A 21,038-nucleotide genomic window follows, 5' to 3' on the forward strand; every position below is an offset into this window, starting at 1 on the left:
AATTACAATAAACTTATTTGAGTTAATGTAGTTGAACATAGGTAAAGTCATGTAATTATTCTGTATGTATTTCATAAATTTTGGTATTGAAATTCACTAATTTTAGAAAAATTAGTGTTAATACATTATTGGTATATTTGGTCAAATAAGTAGTTCGAGTCCATGTATGATCAGACATGGAAACAAACCATTGTAAATAATTAATTTATTTTGTAAATAAGGACTCTATTGGACATCCATGTTTCCTGTAAAATAACGTAAGTCGAGGTCATCAATAGCATTAAAAAAATGACAGATAAAAATAATGTTCTTTGCAAACATAAATAATAAAATTTATTCATTCTTTTTAGAATACATTAGTTATTATTCATAGCACAATTAATATCTCAGAAAATTGATCAAGTAGAATAAGTAGAATAAGTAAGTCAACATAATATCAGCCACATGTGATGGTATGTTTTAAAGGTATTTGTTCTGTTTAACTATAGCTGCTTGAATTTCTTCATCTTTAAAGTAAAAGGTGAATATAAATAAGTAGTTTTTATCGTTTTCTCACATTCGCGAATCAAATTATTGTTGTAAAATATGAAATTTCATATGCTTAGTGAAGACCAAAAAAAAGCACAAGTGCACTGAATTTCTTAATTTTCATTCAAGTTAATTTAAGATTTTAAGAAATAAGTAGTATAAGTCAACATATAGTCAGACTGCCCGTTCTTGAAAAATGACAGAGTTATGTGCTATCTTAACGAGTGTATACTTATATTGTGGTACTCTGCTCTACTACATATTATTTTCTGAGAAAAGTAAGTAGTTTAGGTAAAAATATCGTCAGACACTACGTAATAAATATAAGGTATACTTTTGAAAGCAACTAATGGGGGATAGTTAGTTGATATTAAATTTACTCATTTAGCAAAGAAATTGATTACACCTCATCACACTTTGAGAGTTAAAATATAACACATTTTGTAAAAACATGCACTGATGTTTAATGTCAGATTATTAAAATAACTATGAAGAGTTGATTCAGAGAAGAAGTATTTTGAATCAATAAATCAACATTGTGACGTAGCACATTGAAAACTTCAAATATCATTTATCTATGACAACCAATTCATTTTAAAATAATGAGTTAAGATGACAGTGTGTTTTGTAAAGTTGGCGGGTTAAATCAATATAACGTTGGCGATACTTTATGGACGAGACTTGACGGAGATAATAAATATGTACTGTTTCTGTCCACATACCCTAACTTACTTTTTTGAAAATTATATAATCAAAGTTAACGCAAAGGATCAACTCAGTAAAATAAGTAGATGAAGTCAATATATCATCAGACAATACGTTAAAAACATGAAGTGACAAATTTTATGGCAACTTACTGACATGAAAGTTTGTCATGTTTTTATAAATAAACAAAAGTAATTAAAAAAAAATCTCAGAGTTCAACTTACCTGGTTTGGAGTAGGTGTGTACCTATGGATAGAGGATCTTCGACTTCTGATGGAGTTATTGGGACTAAGGCTACAATTATTTGTTGTAATGGCAGTTGTACGATTATTCGGTGCATCGCGTTGAGTATCGTTCCTTATGGAACCGTGAAGATACCCTCCATTATAATTTGTGTAATCCCCACAACTCCTGCAAAAGTTAACTAGTTTATTGCAATTATTAAATCTTTTCTTCGTTTGATAACCCCTCTAGTTGACAATTTCCATAATATCAAGTTTTAAGAAATCCAATGAATTTATTTAAATTCATTTATGGAAAAATAACTTTTTTCTGAAAATATCACCCTTTGCACTGAGCTTACGAATAAGCTTTAAGTTTTACATGCATTAACGATACACAGCGATCGATTTTTCCAGGCGAGATAAAACTGGCCTCGAGCGTTTCGATGTCAACTTACAATTCCCCTCCAGACGATAGCGGAAGCGATAAATGTCGATCTAGGCTAATTTGAAATACAAAAAAAGTAAAAAAAAAAGGGGGGGGAGAAAGAAAGGATCGTTTGAAAAAAAACTCACAAGGATTTGTGGCCAACGTTGCTTCGCCCATTATTAAGGACCATGGCTCCCTGCCCCGGTGGCTCTTCGTCCCACTGGGACCATCTTTTCCGTCTCAAAGAAGGCCTTGACAGGCGCCAAGAATAACCCCGTCGAATTCTCGGTGGACTGCGTGAAACAGACAACAACAAGGACCCCACTTTCAATGATTGTTTCAAGGATAATTAATGGTAGATCTCTTTGACTGAGCTTATAAAAATATTTTACAATGATTAAACATATTAATGGTATTGTTTCCAAATTTTTGATTTCTTAAAAAAATTATTTTTATAGAATCTCAACAACATTATAATAAATGACACTAGATTTTTTCGCACATTATTTTTTTTATGAATTTTAATATTTTACGAATAAATTTTTATTTTTTTCTCCAACGATCCCACTGCTACTAATTATTTGAGTATTATTTTTAACCAATTTTTATTGAAGAATGAAAACATCTAATGTTGTCAGAGCTCAAGAAAAAGAAGAATTATATGGACAATGCAAGTCAAATAAAAAAATTTTCTATGATTTTTAAAGCACACATTTATACCTAGAACTAGAAGGTTCCCTTGATGAGTTGGTATTGACACCTGTATTGACGAGACTGATACGCCTCGAAGAGTGACTGATTAAATTGTTCGTAGTATTTCTGCTGTTGTTGTCCGGTGGCTTCAAGAAACCTGAGTAAACACTGCACTGGCTCTGCATTTTTAAAATTAAATTGGTTTGATATAAAATAAAAACTTTTGGCCAAAAATGAAGAGTAAAAGCTTACAGACGATCGATCGATTGACTCGATCGATAGAGTTGTGGGAAAAATCGCCCGAAAATTGAGATCCCGGTAACCAGTGTCGAGAGTCGTGTTTGGCGAGTCCTGAGGCGTGGCTGCCGTGTGAGTGATTATCGGTGGTTGGGGTCCTGCCATCATTTTGCTCTCTTTTTGGATATTGCACTTCGGCTCGTCGTGGAGGCCGCGCTTCCAAGCCTCTCTGTTTTGTTTCTCACGGCTATAATTGTCTTTGTATTTGCGCAGATCCTCGCAACTCTGCCAGGAGTTCTTTTGATCCTTAAAAGTATTTATGTTGAGGATTTCACAATACACGGTCATGAGCGTTTACTATATTGATGGGGTCAACCCAACGCGTGGAAACAAAACAATTTGCAACTTTATTTACTAAAAGACAGTCTTATAGAAAACAAAGGAAGCACGCGTCTAGCATAAAGTGACATTGAACATGACTCTCGGACTGTCACTCAATATGATTAATTTATTTGTTATTGCATTTCACTTTTATCCAACTTTTAAATCTTGTTTACGCTACACGACGTTTTATTCGATAATATGAAAACTTCATAACTGATGTTATTTCACGTATATTCCAGCTTTGTGCACTCATAAATATTAACGATTTATGACGTGTAACCAGGACTTCAGAATAAATGTAAAAAAAAGCCTATTTAATAATCTTTTAACTGTATAAAATTATCAGTAACATAAAAAAAAGTGTACTATTAACGTAAATTCAGAAAAAAGCCTTAGATACGGCACATCCTATATTTTTTCTTACCTGTGTGTAGGTATCACTGTCGGAAATGGAGTGAGACCGTGGCGATCTCATGGATCCCTCATCACTGCCAAGGCCAGCCTCTTTTACCGCGAGCCTGGCCAACTCCCTTTGCTCTCGCTCGCGCCTTTCATTCCTCTAGAATCACATGAAAACAGCTTTCACTAAAGTAGAGCTACATTTTCATTGATGTTCCCAGGGAAATCGTGTTATTTCATTAAAAGCTTTATTTTCATGTAAAAACGAAATGTGTTTGAAGAAAAAAGATTTTTAATTTCAATGATGGTACATTCTTTTAGTGCTTTCTCATGACCGCATGTACATAAAATTATCATCAGATAATTACCAAACTATGATTACTTTATCCAAAGTATGTAATAAATATTTTTTATACTTTTGTAAAAGCTTTAAACTAATTATGATTTTTAGTGCCGATACTTAATAAGTTTGATAAAATAGAAAATAAATATAGTGGCCTTACCTCAGAGGAAAAACCCTCAACCAGAATAGCGACGAGTAAATTGAAAAGTACGTAGTTACCAAACGTCATTAAGGCAACAAAATATAGAGCTGCCCAATGAGTCGTTTTTTGCATTCCATTGAACAAAACGACGTTCCAGTCCTCTTGCGTGAGAATCTGGTAACCGAAGAGCGGCAAGGAGTCGATAAAGACAGAAAAAAAGTAACGCAAGAGTTAAAATGGCTTTTTACTGGCTCCTAAAGCTCGATTTATCTTTTTTTTTTTCTTTGAAGCTTTTTTCAGATTAGCCCACTTCTTTTTCCTTTGAACAGACATTCAAGTAAAAATTCTTATTAACAATTATAAAAGATAAATCCAGCTTGAACTATATTTGCATCATCGTCGGAGAAATTTGAGATTGATAGAAACAGAAGTTCTTGGATAATTGCACTTTAAATTATTTATTGTAAGATGTAATTATGTAATCTTAAGAACTACGATTCGAGCGAAGAAAAAGATTATTGTGATTTTAAGAAAACTGTATAATAATAGCAATAATAAAAAAAGCAATAAAACATAAGCACGATTAAAATAGCGTTTATTTACAAAGCAGACTTCAATCTTTGTATATGTAGAAAAAACTGGAATTAAAAACTTTCGTACCATTCAAATCGTAAAATAGCGAATATATGTACAAATGTATTGCTGTGAGAGAGACTTTATACACATGTAAATGTCGAACTATCTCATTGTGATGATAAAGAGATAATAATAATAAAATAAAAAACAGTACAGAAACGTAGTCGTGTTTGAGGAATACCACCTATGGAAAAGGGTAATTTGTTTTCATAAGTATACGTAAGTTTCAGCTCTACGATAAAACAGGGAAAAGCGCGATGTCGTTTATGTACAATTATTGTCATACATGGAAAACTAATACACAAAAATTTAGCTCTGCTTTACATAAAGCACTGTACAATTTTGGCCCGCACGTGTTTTTAAAATGTATATATATACACACGAGTGTCGGTTCACAGGTTTTTGTAGCCTATAAAATCACGCCTGGTGCTTTCGTTGTGCTACAAAATAAACATTATTATTTCAAACTTCATTTACGATAAATTTTTATTTCATTCAAAAAAATAACCACCATAATATACGTAACGTGCTATAAATATTTATCAACAATATCATACTGACCCCGTAACGTACACGCACATGCTCAACGAAACCACCAGGTTTCATTTGTCAAGGCGTACACAAATAGACAAAAAAAATTTCCACTAACTAGGCAGTAGCATAAAGTGTGTGAGATAGGTAGTGTGAGGTAATAGTAGTGGTAGTGGTAATATTATACAGAGGAACTGACTGATTCTGCTATGTACCGTGTGCAAGTGGATGGATGTAAAGACAAGTGATCGAGTGGGCTGAGTGAGAGAGAGAGAGAGAGAGAGAGAAAGAGAGAGAACAAATAGAAAGAGAGTCAAAAGGGATCAGTGATACCTGAAAGACTGTAACAAGTGCCCAGACGATGTCGTTGAAATGTTTGCGATCACAGCGACACAACGGGTGGCGCGAGACAACCTCGGCACAGGTGCAGGGCCGACTCCGGTCTGCCCACATGCAAAACTTACCCCCGAACAGGTACATCCCTAGGATGCTGCAACCGAGATACACAATCCCCCAAGGCCTAAAGTACACAACTATTTTCTTTCGCAGAAGCAGAGGAGGAGTAGTAGTGGTAACAGTTGTAAGTAGTAAAATAGTCAATGAAAGAAGAAAAGTGTCATGGCCGATGAGTCAATCTTTTTGCTCTTGTTTTTTTTTTTGCCTTCAATGAGTTTCAGAACTTGCTCACGAATTTTAATTAGTTAAATCAAGTAGATGGCCCTCTAGGCCAAAATTAAGCATTATTTTAAAAACTCTATTAGTAAAGTTGATACTTAAACAAATCTATGTAATTCAAAAGAGAAGTGTATGATTAATTCAAAAAGTATTTGGTTCAACTTTGGCATTCCTTATTATTAGTAATAGTAGCTATTAATAATCACAAAGATTACTCTATTGATTCCATAATTTTTTTTTTACGTTATGCTGAGTTCCCGTATGAGTTTTTAAAAATATAAGACACGTTGATAGATACATGAAATTGATATTACAAAGACAAAAATTGTTTAACAAATATTTGTTCAAACGATTGCCCGTAACTTATTACGTGCTATAATTTTTTTATTTCAATTTTGCCTATTGAAAGTATTAATTCAGGCGTAAAATAAGTTTTGGTAAATTAAAACCAAGTCTCAATGAACAAAATTTTTATGTTTAAATCGTTAAGACAATTCAGAGAAAAAAACAAATTGGTTATATGCATCACCTATGTATGTATATTTTTTTAAACACATAAATGAGTTTGGTAAAACATTAAGCTAATTTTGTTTACAACTTATCCTCATATAAAGCTATTTTCATGTAGGGATCTTTCAATTAATTACTAGACGGCAATTATTTTGATTATATAATGCATGCTATTACTGCAATCTTGTTCCAGCCCTATTATAAATTCATACGTAGTTGAATATAATCAATATTATTCAGTTTCAATCTCGAAAGGCCACGCGTGCGTCTATGGCAATCAAATCAATAGTGTACAATTATATAAGACTGATAATTAAAATTTAATAAATAGAGAAAACTACAATACAGTTCACATCAATTTATTTATTGAAATATGTGACATTATGATTATAATACAATATTATACTGTCTTTAGAAAAAGTTTAGATAGTTTTGTTTATTCAATGAGTTGAAGTAAAAAGCGTGAAATAAAATGTACATTTGCAAGGCTTAAATAAATATTTTTTTTAAAACCTTGCACCGCTCATGAATGTAAGTGAATTCAATGTCACACGTATAGTATTGATTATAACATGGATGCACGAGTCTCGTAATCAAACTGTAAAATACAGTCTCAATTTTAATCGTTTGACGGAAATTTGTTGCAGTTCTGGAGATTTATTGTGCTTATTTTTATCAGATCGCACAAAAGCGTATAAAAAGAATTGGATAAAGTGTCTCTTTTACACACTACGAGAATGACTGCAATACAGTTAAGGCCGTAGAAAAATGCTAATGTGGCCTTGCCTTACAAAAGTTTACCAAACTTTTCCAAGTAATCCGGAGCACAAAACAAACGCATACATCAATTTGGGCGGAAATTCGTGAGCTAGTTTAGCAAGTGAAACTGAAGGGAAAAAAACGTCTTTTGAAGTGAGAGCAAAATATGGTTGGTCGAGTTTGTTTGTGAAGTTTAAAATGTATCACAAGTAAAAGTTTTAGACGATTGTGTATTTGGTAAAAGCGAAAAACACAATTATTCAATTGCATGTGTAATAACATACATTATTTACATTTGATACATGTATGTAACATAATTCTTTTGAATTATTCTGCTTGTTTGCCTGTTTTTCTGATGATTTATTTGCTGTAATTATTGTATTTATTAATTGTAAGTTAGCAAAATACACTACAACTATGTATATAAGCATAGTAAAATAAGCCGAATACAATACGGTAAACCTTAAATTGCAGAATGTTAAACTGTAACTATCAAGCTAATACGAAAAGTCAACTAAAAATTCCTTGGAACATGAGGTGTGTAAGCAAATATAATGTAATAGATTTTTTTTTAAACTTTAATAGTTTATGGATTTTGCTTCTCTGCCATAAAGTTATTTCTAATTGTTATAACTTCTTTTTATATTTTCAAAACAGAAATTTAGATAAAACTGATTCACGATCTTGCAAAAATTTAAAATATTTTTTCAATTAATACATGAAAGCTTGCTTTCATAATCATAATTTAAAAAACTTTTGAGACATTAATTCACAATACTTAAAAAGAGAAAATGTCATTCAAATTAAATTTTTGTCAGTATAAGTCTATTTAAAAGAAGAAAAAATTATTATAATTTACTTTTTTTTAATTAGTAAGGCACTTTTAAGTAATAATTGTCCTAAACAAAATTAAAAAATTATCACAGGCGAGAAAAATTCTTGTTTAAATGTATAACATTTGTATGAAATTATGGAAAAAGACTTATTTTCTGTTTTCCACTGTATGAAGTAAAAAGTAAGTATATCTACAACGTTTTCTTCTCATACATGTATTTCATAACTAAAATTAAATGATACATGTAGTGTGGGGTGAGTATTTACTGCCTTTTTTATCGGAAACATTGCCGTCAGAGTGCAAGGATGCTTTTCAATATTGTTTAAAACTTTATCTTCTTTAACCTTTCCACTATAGTATTAAAAACATACAGCTTTTATCCAACAAAACGTCCTTTTTTCGTAACACTCCGATCAAACAAGTTTAACTTATGTGAATGTTTCGTATAAAAAACTATAGCTATTCAACTCAAGTGTAGAATCTCTAGCTACCACCTACACGGAAAAAACATTTAATCTTAAATTTGTAACATGTGGTACTGTGACTATCATTCGTATGGATTGGCTGTATAACAAATGCGCTAGGCTCTTGGATTAATTATTTTAAGGATATCATTGAATGATTGTTTTTTTAAAGAATAGACAAGGGGTTGTAGAGGAGGGAGTCACTATACAGAGTTTAAATGGTAAATTATATTATTTTAACGTGATTTTTGGGTATGACTACTGTACAAGAATACCTTACATTTTCACTAGAGCAAAAAATATAACACCTCACACTTTTAGTATTTTTGCTGCATAACAAATTTTATAATTTACATTTTAATATACTTTTTTTTTATAATATACTTTTATAATTTACTTTTGTTAACACGTGTACGTAAACCTGTATCTGAAATATCCTAAAAATTTTACATTGGGTGGTGCTTAGTAATTTTTTTGTTCTATTTTTATGCTTCATAATTGCGAATATCCATTAAAAGCAAAAATTGTACCAATAGTAACAGTTTACGCTATCAAAGTAGTGAAATTTTGACTAAACATTCAATAGGAATGCAAACTATTAACTTCATAAATGTTACAATAATCCTTTTGACTCTAGTGAAGAATGTAGCAGACCAGCTTTATTTAAAAGAAATGCAATTTTTTAAATATTTCGTTTATTTGTCATCGTCTTTTTCTTCTTACCCTCATAACCACTGTAAATTTATTTTCCTTACTGTATACTATACATGAAAAATTTTTACGTGGTTGGTGATAGGTGAAAATTCTTGTACTTATATAATATTGAAGTGAAAATTTAAAGACTATTAAACGTGAAAGTAGCAATCAAAGACCATATACAGAACCACGTAATATTTTTTTAAATTTTAATCTAACCATAACCATTTAAGATAAATTTTTATTTATCTTTTAGGTTTCAACAGTGTAATAAAAATAATATTTCGACTACGTTAGAAATATAAAAAGTATCATCTATTACACAAATACATCAGAACTGATTCAAATGATAAAGCACTAAATTTATCACCTATAATAGAACGTTCATAGTTCATCATAAATTAAAAATATCTAAAAGTATAACTATGTACAACTGCTTATTGTTAATTATTTAAGTGATCAATTTAATGTTCCAGCATTTGGAGCAACCCACACATTTGAGTATACATAAACATGCAAAGCGTCCAAGTATTGCATTGTGTGTTACATACATATATATATGACCAAAACGACTGTGGAGGAGCTACGAATTAAGATCAAAGATTGGGATGGAGGAAAGTAAGTCGTGTGTACTGTGCTATCCTCTGTCACAGGGCTACAGTTTTCGTGTATCCTGAATTATTCAAGAAGCAATCTTGCAGTAGAATTTCTAGGAGAAAGCCCCCTGTTATGAATTACGAGACTAAAACTTCTTATTACTTGAAGCAGAGAAAACTTTATTTGTTTAACTAAGTATAATAATAAGTTTCCAGCGACATTCAACTTTGAAACGAGGAAAGAAACAAATGATTAAATTATGACACATTAAACGAATTTCAGTTTTTAAGTTAAATCAGTTTTCATTTTCACGTTGCACGATATCTCTACGTTGTACAAAATTTTTGGAATTATACTTTATGGAATCGATCAAGTGCGAGCTCGTAAAAAAAGCATATCGTGTGCTCTGTAATTTTACGTTTACAGGTGTATGTGTTAATCGGTCGACTGAAACATCGCACCGTGTAAAAGAATATGATACGATCCAGCAACGGTTTTTGGAGTGACATACATGAGCGACACAGACAAAGAATGAGAGTAATTGACCCCATCCCCACCCCACGCTCCAAAAACATAGACAAAAGATGGATGCTCTGCTATGCTTGTTGTTCTCATTATTGTCGTCAGTCAAAATGTGGAAAGAAAGAGGAGGCACAAGCTGAATGTTTTGATTATCTGTTGTGTTTTTTGTTTGTATTTTTCTGTTTAAATTATGGACAATTCATAAGAGACAAAAACACATATTCACATAAAAAAAAAAAACACATAGTAGTATACGAAACGTTAACGTTTGCACAGATGAATGCGAGGCGTTGGCCGGTAAGCGGCGAAAACAATCGTTCCGCAGAAAAGCTCACGCAACGCTTGCTGAAAAATCTATTATCATTTTTTTAGTCTTCATTAAAGCGTTAAGTGACAGTTTTTCTTCGGTACAGCGTTTTTTACGTATCCACACTAAATTGCAACATTAAAGTTCAACTACAACGCACACAAAAAATATATAGCAATTTCGTTCGAAAGAATTAATGACAAATAAGCAAATGCGAAGCACACGCTCGAGTAAGCTTGCGTTGGCAGAAAACATGCTTGATTTTTTATGCGTTTCCACAAACACGTTAAGGACGATTGAATTACTATTTACTTGGATAAAAAAGTCAAATAAAAAATAGGAAGTACAAATAAATACGTATAGTATAATCTTAAATATATGTCACTTAGGAAACAAACCAAAGGAATGTAGGATTTAATAGCTTTGCGTCACTATAATTGTATTGTTTGACGTGGCGTTTTAATTATGTAAATGCAGTTATTGTATTACTTTGCACACAAGTAAATTAAAATAAAAGCGAGGATTAAAAAGGTAAAATAATTAATTCCTATTAATTTTCTCTCTTTTTTCTCTCTCGTTTTTTTTAGTGATTTATTTTTTCAAGCAACAAAAATATCGTCAACCAATAAGGACATGTCAATAGACATAACATAGGCAAACACGAATATTAAGCTCTGAAAAATAAGAGTACAAGAGTCTTGTATAAACGGTTTATTTTAATTTTAAAATATCACGATAAAAGAACAATTTAATTTGTTAGCGATTCTTAGCTAATAATAATTTAATTTCTTGGAAAATGACAGGTAATAGACATTATGTCATGAAGTATGTTGTACATCATGTTGGAAATTTTTTTTTCTAAAAAATTATATTAAAACAGTACAAGAGAGAATCGAAAATTGAAAGGATCGTTTATAAATTCCAAATTATGCAAATTCATCTTTTTCTTTGAACGAAAAAAAAAAAAATTAAAACCACAAAACTAGAATACTTTTTCCTCAAAGTAAGCAAGTACTTTGATTTTGAATTTTTCTGATAAAAATGAGCCTTTAAATGTACCTGAAACACCGTCACTATGGCCCAGAGCAACGAGTCAAAGTTTTTTCTATCACACTCGACGTCAGAGCCACCAATCGCAGTTTCACAGAATTTGCAACCGAACAGGTTCATCCCGAGTATACTACAACACAACGAAACGTGCGATGTATTTCTTCATTCATTGGGGGTGTCCTTTTTTCGACTAAAATTAGTATAGTTAGAATGATAATTCATTGATCAAGCTGTTTTTTTCTGTTTAATCTTTTCAAAGACATAGTACTGTCTGACGCAGTACGCTTTGGTCTGTCGTTAAAATTTTTCGTAAAACACCGGTATAATTTTATGAAAGGCACTTATTCGACGTTTTCAAATTTTCTATTTGTATTGTACTTCTAAAAATAATCATACGTAACCGCTTAAAGATTTTTTTGTAAGTTTGGATACTCCGTTTAGTCTTTCCATAATGACAGCTCGTGTAGCGAATGAACTTTATTCTATTGAACTTCGAAAAGAAGAAACCCCAGAAATATTTATTGTAAATAGAGACAATAATCAATCCCAAACGATATAAAAACTCTGATATAAACGTTGATAAAAAAAAAGTTCGATCAGTAAAGATCGACAACGATCATACAGCTAACTAAATAATCGCAAGCTCTACCAACAAGTAAATATATTCGATAGAACGTAAAAAGATAAATAAGAGTCACAGATTTTTTACTGAATAAACTAATCAAACTTAGTACAAAATAAGAGTAAAGCTAATTTTAAAAGTTATAAAAAAAAATGTTTCATCATACAAAAAAGTTATAGCCAGGTTAGGGATGAAAGTTCCCTTCAATGGTTCCACAGTGATAAACTTTATTCTATACATATGAACCCGACTGTAGCATTTTTAATCCAAAAATTATGTCTATTGTTATGTTTAGTACAAATTGTATCACGGACTTATGCATATAATGCTTGCAAGTTAAAATATATAAATAATCTGAAAAAATATGAAAACAAAAAGTAATTTCATCAGTAACTTTAAATATCACGAACACTTGCAAGCTCTTTGATATTGCTGACTGCGCCGAAGCATCATAATAAGCAATGCAAGGTGGTCTTGATCTTCTCAAGCAAAAATCTCTTACTTAAGTTTTTAAAAAATAGCATTCTTTTATTTATTTTTTTTTTCTCATCTTCTACTTAAATGAAGAAGATCAAATTTTCAATTTCAAACTATATCAAAGTTTGCAAGCTTATGAACCTTTTATACAGAAAACTTCTCATCTCACTTTCATAGAAGATTCAACAAATGGCCCAGCTGGATAAAATGGGTGAAGTATCCCTTTCTCAATTTTTACGGCCCAAGTATTCTCTCATAGAGTTATGACAAAAGTAATAAATCTTAAAATTTTTCAATTTTTCCAGTTACTTGATTGTCTGAAAACCAGTATTTAAATTTCTTGCAGGAAATTAAAATAGTCTACCAAAAATTTAAAAAAAAGTTACTAGTTCTTAAAAATATACTATATTGCTAAGAGTATTTGATATCTTTTGAGAATCCACTGCATAAAAGTTTGTTAAAGTTAAATAGTTGTTTTACACAACGACAGCGCAAATGTCAGGTCTCTCCTTGAAAGAAGATATAAAAGAGCAAAAGCTCAAAAAGCACCTGCCACATATTAACTTCGAGCTCTTCTTGATATTTTTATTATCATATTAATATTAATGAATGTTGATAAATAATAACAAATATATTTCAGGTTTTCTGGATTCTACTACACTTATGTCTTACAAAAATTGACTTAAGTAAGAAGAAATTTCTTTAACGCTTGGTTATTGTATACAAGATGTTTATCAACCCTCTGCAAGAATTTTGAAAATCGATTTGTAATAGCTTAAACATCTTTAAAACAAAAAATTTACGTGTCTTAGTTATACCCTATAAGATAGAACTCAGGCAGTAATAATTAAGGTAGGAACAGCTTTACTTATCTTATCTGTTTGGGCTCTTTTGAATAATTTATCGCTCAGTAAAAAAAATTGATAAAAATATAATCAATAATTTAGAAGATTTATTAAAATAATTTTAAATCTTACCTCAAAAATAATATGTTTTTAAACTTAAGTACAACAATTAATGGACAGAGATAGAATATACTCGTAGTGATGTACGAATAATAGTATAATAAATCACTAAATATATAATAGATAATGTATGTAAGTAGCCCTACACGATCATAGATTTGTCACCAGACACTTGTAATATTGAAAGCATCATGCAGACACGTATAAATATCTAGTTTAAATAGTAATGTAGTATAGTATACATAATTGTATCATGTATAGTTAATGCCTCAAGCTAAAACAAAATAGGGGAGCAAATGCAAAAGCATATTTATACTCGCAACCTGCATGTACTCCATTGTTCGTCATTATCCTGAACGTGCCAACGCCATCATCATAGTAATTATGCCAATCGACGTACACCGGCATCGTCGTCCTAATCATTACGTATGTAATCGATTTTTCAATCCAATTCTTTTTTCATTTATATTGACTTCGTGAAATTGCCCTCTTATTTTATACATAAATTTTTCCAATCCTCATCCAAAATCAGGGATTCTACTTTTTTTGGATCCTATAACATTTTTGTAAATGATAAATTTTCGCAACGACAGTTAACTCTTCCGACAACTGGAGAAAACTTCGAGTCCACGGTTTATACATTACGAATCCAACAAATGTTAAATCTCCATCTAACTTTTTTCGGTCGAGGTTTTGCGAGCTTTCAAGTCTCGCCTCCGCTTGCCTTTGTAAAAGCTTCCCTCCCAAGTTCATATCCGAACGCAAAAGGCTACGGCTTTGTGTTGGAAATAAAAGGCATTATTTCAAAGACTGCGCCACTCCCCAGCCCCTATTGTTTTCTATTTCACAAGTGGCTTTCATTATTCAGTCGAGTATTGTTTTACCTAAAACTCGATGCTACGAACGAAATCCTCCGTTAAACTATAACTCTATAACGTCGACGAAATTCAATCCTCGATACATCATAGTGTTCATGATCCAAACAAATAAGATTAGAACAGCAAGTATAAAGATTACAGCATAAAGAGAAAAAGAGATGGGAGAGAGAGAGTAGAGTTTGGTCTTACCTGAATATGAAGATAAAGAGCACTAAAAGAGAAAAAAAAACAGCCACGTTGTCCATCGTGCGGAGCATAACAAAGAGTTGCCTTCTGAGGTTCGGCATGAAGCGGACGAGCTTGAGTATCCTCAGTAGCCGGAATGTCCTGAGTACGCTAAGACCCGAGCTGCCGCTCCGGTCCTCCGCTACGGACTGGCAGAGTTCTACAATACTGGGGAGGTAAAATAGAATACTTAGTACTGGAAAAATAATTTTTGTACGCGTAAACTATGCGGACATGTACACTCGCGAACCTTAGGATAACAACGACGCCATCGAAGACGTTGAAGCCGTTGCTTATGTAGGAGAAGGGTCCCTCAGCTACGATCTTCAGTAACATTTCAACGGCAAACACGGCAGAAAATACTATATTGCTTATCTCGACTATGACTGTCAGCTCCTCTGGCTAATACAATACAGTGGTAGAAAAAAAAATCAATGATGTTCTCTACGACAGCTTCTGTAATACTTGTTAGTATACGAATTTTCTTTAAATTTATAGACGATTAATTATTTTGCTTCACTTTGTTTTGTGGATCCAATGTACATTTTTTGAAAGAGAAAAATTTGAAAAGTTACATTTGCATGATCAACCCAATCATTACATAGAGTTTATGTTTGAAACTGCAAGAGTTTATTCCCACACTGCTTCAAAGTTAAAGTCTTGATAATTGGAAGTTAAATTAATACGTAGTTTGATCTAAAGCAAACGGAATTTAAGATTTATGCGTTTACTTTAACAAAAATTTTTTGTAACAATTTAACCATGCCATTGGCACTATTTTCCTGTTTGCTGAGTTTAATTTTATCTGCTAACAAATTACGAGACGATGTTAATGTATCAACAAAAAAAGCAAATTGCAGAAAGAGCCCCCTCCAAAACGTACTTAAAAATCTAAAGAAAACCAAAGTGAACTACAGCAGTACATCGCCCACCTGATTATGATACTCGATGCCCATACTGAGTGTGTTGATGAGAATGGCCACGAGTATGCCCTGCTGGAAGTACTTGTGATTGACAAGCACCTTCGTCCATCGGCGCAAGCAGCGAGCGGTGCAAATGATACCGTTGAAGCAGGCCTTGATCGCTCGATGAGCCTGCGTCCGGCGCCACTTTGCGAGCCCCTTGACGTTGTCTTCGGGCCACTGCTGTTCAGCTTGCATGTCGCAACAACACGAGCAGACCTCCATCTCGGCCGGGTTGGTGGACATCCACTGTGCTCGGTGATCTTCTAGCGTTATGTGGCGCTCGGTTATGCCTATATTTTTGGTTTCGAATCGGACAGAAAGTTTTTCTAAGGTTTTTTAAATCGATATTTTTTTCTGAGTTTGTGTGAGCGGTCTGTGTACCTAAATATTTAAAAACCCTCTTTCCTCTGGGAACATGATGGAATAATAATATTTCATCCATAAACACATATTGAAAATTTAGTAGTCAACTATATAGTACTTTTTAATTTACATGTGAATATAATTTCTAAAAGATTTCATTTGTCACCAACTAGAAAATCATCTGGCCTTTGAATTTAAAAATTAAATAATGTTATTTCAACATCCTATGAACAGAAAACTTATTAAAAGTGCTACGTTTTTTAGTACAAGCACACTTTAATTTATTTTGAATTCAAGTATAATAAAATATGTTTAATAAATGACTCGACCCTTGTACGTGTAAGATTAAGTAGTACAGCCAGGGTTTTGCCAGGCTCACATCAGACCTATGCACTAAGACGTTATTTAAGCATTCATTAACACTCGTGAGAAATGAATCATCATTCAAAACTTTTTGTCTTGTTTAAAACCATACTGTATAGATATCCTACTCCCAATTTAGTGAAATAAGTAGTATAGCCAGAGTTTGGTCAGACACGCCCTAAAACATTTTTAAAGCCTCCAGAAATCGTTAAACTCTTAGAAAAATTTAAACATCTTATAAAATATATCGTGTTTCACTTAAAATAATATCAACAGTTATGAATCATCAGTTTAAGTCAGTTTAAGATTCAATGTTAACATGGATTAATTTACTTATATATTAGATGGCCATTAAGAAACAAATAAAAGAACTTGAGCCAAATAAATAAAAGCACTTTGCACGCTCACCCCCTTCTCTTCAAAAAAAAGTGCCGTAGGGACAAAAAAGCTCTTTTCGAAGCCAAGTAGTAGCGCTACAAAAAACGTTATTGGAAAATCGAGTACGAAGTGTTTTACTTTTCCCCACGCACGACTGCTGACGTGTTATCGCCGATAATGAGCTTCGAGTGCGATTAATAGTTTAGTCGAGAGAGCACATACATACGTAATATACTCACATGGACCATTAGAGGCAGGGATAAAAGAGAGAGAGAGAGAAAGAGCTTACCTTTCGTGAGCGAGTTCAAAAAGGTGTCGAGGGCCAATTGGCCGGTGGGCAGGGCAGCGCTGAGAGCACCACTTAGAGCGAGAAGTTCTTGGCACGTCATAGCCTCGCCGCAGTTGAGCTCGGTCTGCAAGTGCAAACAAGGGGTAAAGGGGGAAAGAAAGAGACAGGTTAAGGGTTATCGGATTGAGGAAAGAGAGCGAGGAACAGGACGTGGATTTACATAGTTAAATCTTGCTGCTTATCACTTCGAAGGTCAAATAGATTTTTCTTTGTACGTATAAGTTTTTGGGTGTTCGTTCAGGTGGTTCTGTTGGAGTAATTGTAATTGCAAATAGAAAAGAGAGAGAGAAAGAAAGAAAAATTTGTAAGAACAGTTTGTTTGTCTGAGAATTAGTAAGCCTTCTATTGCTGTATTAGCATTGAGAGGAGTTTACTCTGGTACATAATTGAGTGCACTTTAAAGCCCCTCGCTTTGATTATGAGCTTCTACGGGCTGGTAATGTATAGAGCACAGAATGATATAAATGGGTCTCTCTTAGGTAATTGATTTTCTTGGAGAGTATGCTGCACTCGTCTAGTCTACTATAATCTGTTATAGTCAAGTGATTTGATGGTTTACGTACTTTACGGCAGCTTTTGTATTTTTATAGACTATATAAAAAAAAGAATAATATGGATCAGACAAATAAGAGATTCTTTATTGACAAAAGATCCATAGTTAAGTTTTCCATTATTAGTTTAACAGTTAGTCAATTACACATTTGTTTATCATAAAAAAATAAAATTCCTCTCTACATAACATCAGAGTCACAAACTTTTCGAACTTTAAATTTATTTATGATGTGTATGAATGTTGTTATTGAAATAGTGTTATGGTATTGAATTATGAGAACGGTGCATTTTTAACAGGCATTTAAATTCACAACAATGAGATACAGACGCTCCACTCAAATTTTTGTGTACACATATTTATATATTTATACAAGTAAGTGAAATACCAGTAAGATAGTATCTTAAAAGCTCCGTTTTAGGAGCTTGGAAAAAAATTGTAATTTTTTACCCTCACATTTCTAGTAAAAGAATTTATTTTAATCAAGCTTATTTTTAAAACTTAGGATATAGCTGAGTCAAGAAATAACACATCATCCATGGATTCTAAGAAGAACAAGAATCACTTCGTAATTATAAAAATGTAAAAATGTAAATTAATCATGAAAAATGCAAAATGATTTATTTAAATAATGAAAATGTACCAGTCGAAAATATTGTAATTAATTTTGAAGTTGATGTTTTGATTTTTGTTTTATTATATATGAGAAAATAATAAAATAAAAGCATATCATTTAAAAAAACAATTTAAAATTGTAATATAATTTTAAAAACTTAAGACTTTTTACGCAGTCACACGAAAATTTAAATGGACCGTCTGGAAAATATTTCATCCTGCACTGAATACTTGTAGGTTATAAATTAACATAAAAAATACAACATAAAAAAAACTGAAACTAATAGGTGCAAAAAATTAAAATAGAAAATAAGAATTCTAAATGTAGTGTTGAAGAACGTTAAAATTTTTTTCATTTTTATTGTCAACTGGCACAGTTTATTTGGTACAGTGCAGGTCTAATAACAAGACGTAATTTGATTTGAAATTTAAAAATCAACCCAAATTAGTATTCGTGACATAAATATTCGTATTAAATAAAATTACTTAAACTAGAAAGAATAATAATGACAAAAACTTGTTTTCAAGCATAATATTTAGGTTTAAAACTCTTTTTTTCTCTTTTTATCAAATTTTGGTCCTAAACTTTAGTAGTTGTCTAAATTTTGATTAATTGAAAATACATTGACAAATTTCCAGAATCTAAGTGATTAATTGCGTTGATTTATACTAACAAGTATTATCCCCGACCATCTCAAAAATAGAAAAAATAAATAAACAAATAAAAAAGTAAAAGTGCTTATGCCAAAAGCAAATGTACATGTTAACAAATACACACAAAGAGTATTATTTTGATGTAAAAAAAAAAAAATTGGCATTTGAATACACCTAAAAAATATGAAGGACAGATAAAGAACAAAACAAGAAAAAAATACACGTCGAAAGGGTTAAAAAAATAATTTTTATTGGATCGGTCTAATAGACATACTTGAACATTATTAGGCTGGGGCGTTGACCATATATTGCCATCACCGGTCTGAGTCATTTTCTCACTGGAGCAAACGTTTCGCTCGCCTGCCATCCCGATCGAGCCGGGCAATGTATTAACGCTACTCCCATGAAGAAGCACGACATCGCTGAACATGACGCTACTGCGGCGCCGATGGTGCACGCTCGGCGGGCTCAAAAGCGCGTTGTGCGTCTGTGGCACAATAAAAGCATTTGGCTTTGTTTTTCTGTCGGAGTTGTGGTCATTTTTATCGTTTTTTTTTTTTTTTTATCGCGTATTATTTTTTTTCGTTTAATTATTAATTCGTTCTTTGAAATAATTAAAGACAATAAGGAAAAGAAACAAAACTAAAAAGAAGTTCATGATGATACAAACAATAGTGGATGGTATTTACTAAAAATATGTATATGTTTCTATGAATGTGAAAAAGTTTTTTTCGTTGACAAAACTGAACATCAAGCCAGATTTGATTTGAATGGGATAGTTTAAAAATCATTGCATTTTCGGGATGTAAAGTAACTATTAAAGTCATCACGAAAATTTGAGTAGATCGTGTAAACGATATAGAAGTATTACTTAATTCAGAAGAAAATCTATGTATAAAAATGATGTCTAATCAGGAATCTCTACAATTTTTATAAAATGTTTTATCCATTTTCTAAGTGGATAACTACTAACCAAGTGTAAATACATGCTCGAAAGATAGTCTACGTAAATTTTTTAATCTACGATATAATCGTTTATTATCAACCAACCACACAATTTCCCAAAAAAAAAAAATTTACGTGGTTGCACATTATAGAAATCTTGATCTTGGAAATAATATCTTATTAATTTTATGTTAAATTCCATCATTTGTGTTATAAGTCATGACCAATACATTAGACACCAAAACCAAAAAATATTGTAATACACATGGTATCGTAAATTATCGATCAATTAATTGTAATTTGATACTAAATTATAACATCCCATTATATAAGATTAAAAAAAAAATTCGAGCATGATAAGAACAATATTTCAAATACCAAATGAGTTTATTTGAAGCCATGTTAAAAATGCGTATTAAACTTTTATGTATGTGAATATGAAATAATATTTTAATCTTTACATCCCTGAAACTAAATCCTCCCAACCATTAATTACATAATACCACTATAACTCGATACGTGATGCGAAATACAAGTATAGTTTTCAATTTAATCAAACGGGCATTAAACAAGTATTTACAATTTTTGAGCTTACAAAAAACATGGATCTTTAATATATTGGTTCTGCCAAGACAGTTGCTCAGACAACCTAAAGAGGTTCTAAAAAAAAAAATAATAATAATAACAATAGTAATAATAATAAACATACCCCTGTGGCTGTAATGTTGTTCTCACTGCCTGCCAAGGCATTGTGATGCACTTTGGAGCGCTGCGACAGCTCGGTCTCCGATACCTCGGGGCTGGCGTGCGGAGCTACCGCTAGTGATGGTGGTGCTGCTACGATGCTGCCACTACCCCCGCCTATAGCACTTGTTCTGGCAATGTCAGTGGTATGATTGCCATTGCTTCCATTGTTACTCATGGTCATGTGCTCGCCTTCCAGAGCAACAAGTAAACGTGGACACCTGCTGTGATGCAGTTTGCCGTCGGAACTGCGGACTGATCACATACATCGGGCACATAGG

The 21,038-nt window shown here is 32.1% G+C and overlaps 1 protein-coding gene across 1 annotated transcript in view; it reads right to left on the bottom strand.

Moving 5' to 3' along the window:
• Positions 1 to 21,038, bottom strand: part of Ca-alpha1T (Ca[2+]-channel protein alpha[[1]] subunit T) — an 82,842-nt gene that overhangs the window by 8,126 nt on the left and 53,678 nt on the right. Inside the window, exons 12-24 of the mRNA XM_089589419.1 lie at positions 20,723 to 21,012; positions 19,343 to 19,555; positions 17,190 to 17,313; positions 15,764 to 16,086; positions 15,082 to 15,233; positions 14,796 to 14,999; positions 5,583 to 5,739; positions 4,101 to 4,256; positions 3,623 to 3,757; positions 2,830 to 3,120; positions 2,605 to 2,756; positions 2,031 to 2,177; positions 1,458 to 1,644 (exon numbers count right to left, since the gene is read on the bottom strand). Coding sequence (XP_089445545.1) covers positions 1,458 to 1,644; positions 2,031 to 2,177; positions 2,605 to 2,756; positions 2,830 to 3,120; positions 3,623 to 3,757; positions 4,101 to 4,256; positions 5,583 to 5,739; positions 14,796 to 14,999; positions 15,082 to 15,233; positions 15,764 to 16,086; positions 17,190 to 17,313; positions 19,343 to 19,555; positions 20,723 to 21,012 — 2,531 coding nt within the window. The remainder of the gene's footprint in view (positions 1 to 1,457; positions 1,645 to 2,030; positions 2,178 to 2,604; positions 2,757 to 2,829; positions 3,121 to 3,622; positions 3,758 to 4,100; positions 4,257 to 5,582; positions 5,740 to 14,795; positions 15,000 to 15,081; positions 15,234 to 15,763; positions 16,087 to 17,189; positions 17,314 to 19,342; positions 19,556 to 20,722; positions 21,013 to 21,038) is intronic.

The sequence above is a fragment of the Copidosoma floridanum genome, unplaced genomic scaffold (assembly GCF_036245765.1).
Source record: "Copidosoma floridanum isolate Cflo_tuat_1 unplaced genomic scaffold, Cflo_Japanese_pri ptg000009l, whole genome shotgun sequence".
Classification (NCBI taxonomy): Eukaryota; Metazoa; Arthropoda; class Insecta; order Hymenoptera; family Encyrtidae; genus Copidosoma; species Copidosoma floridanum.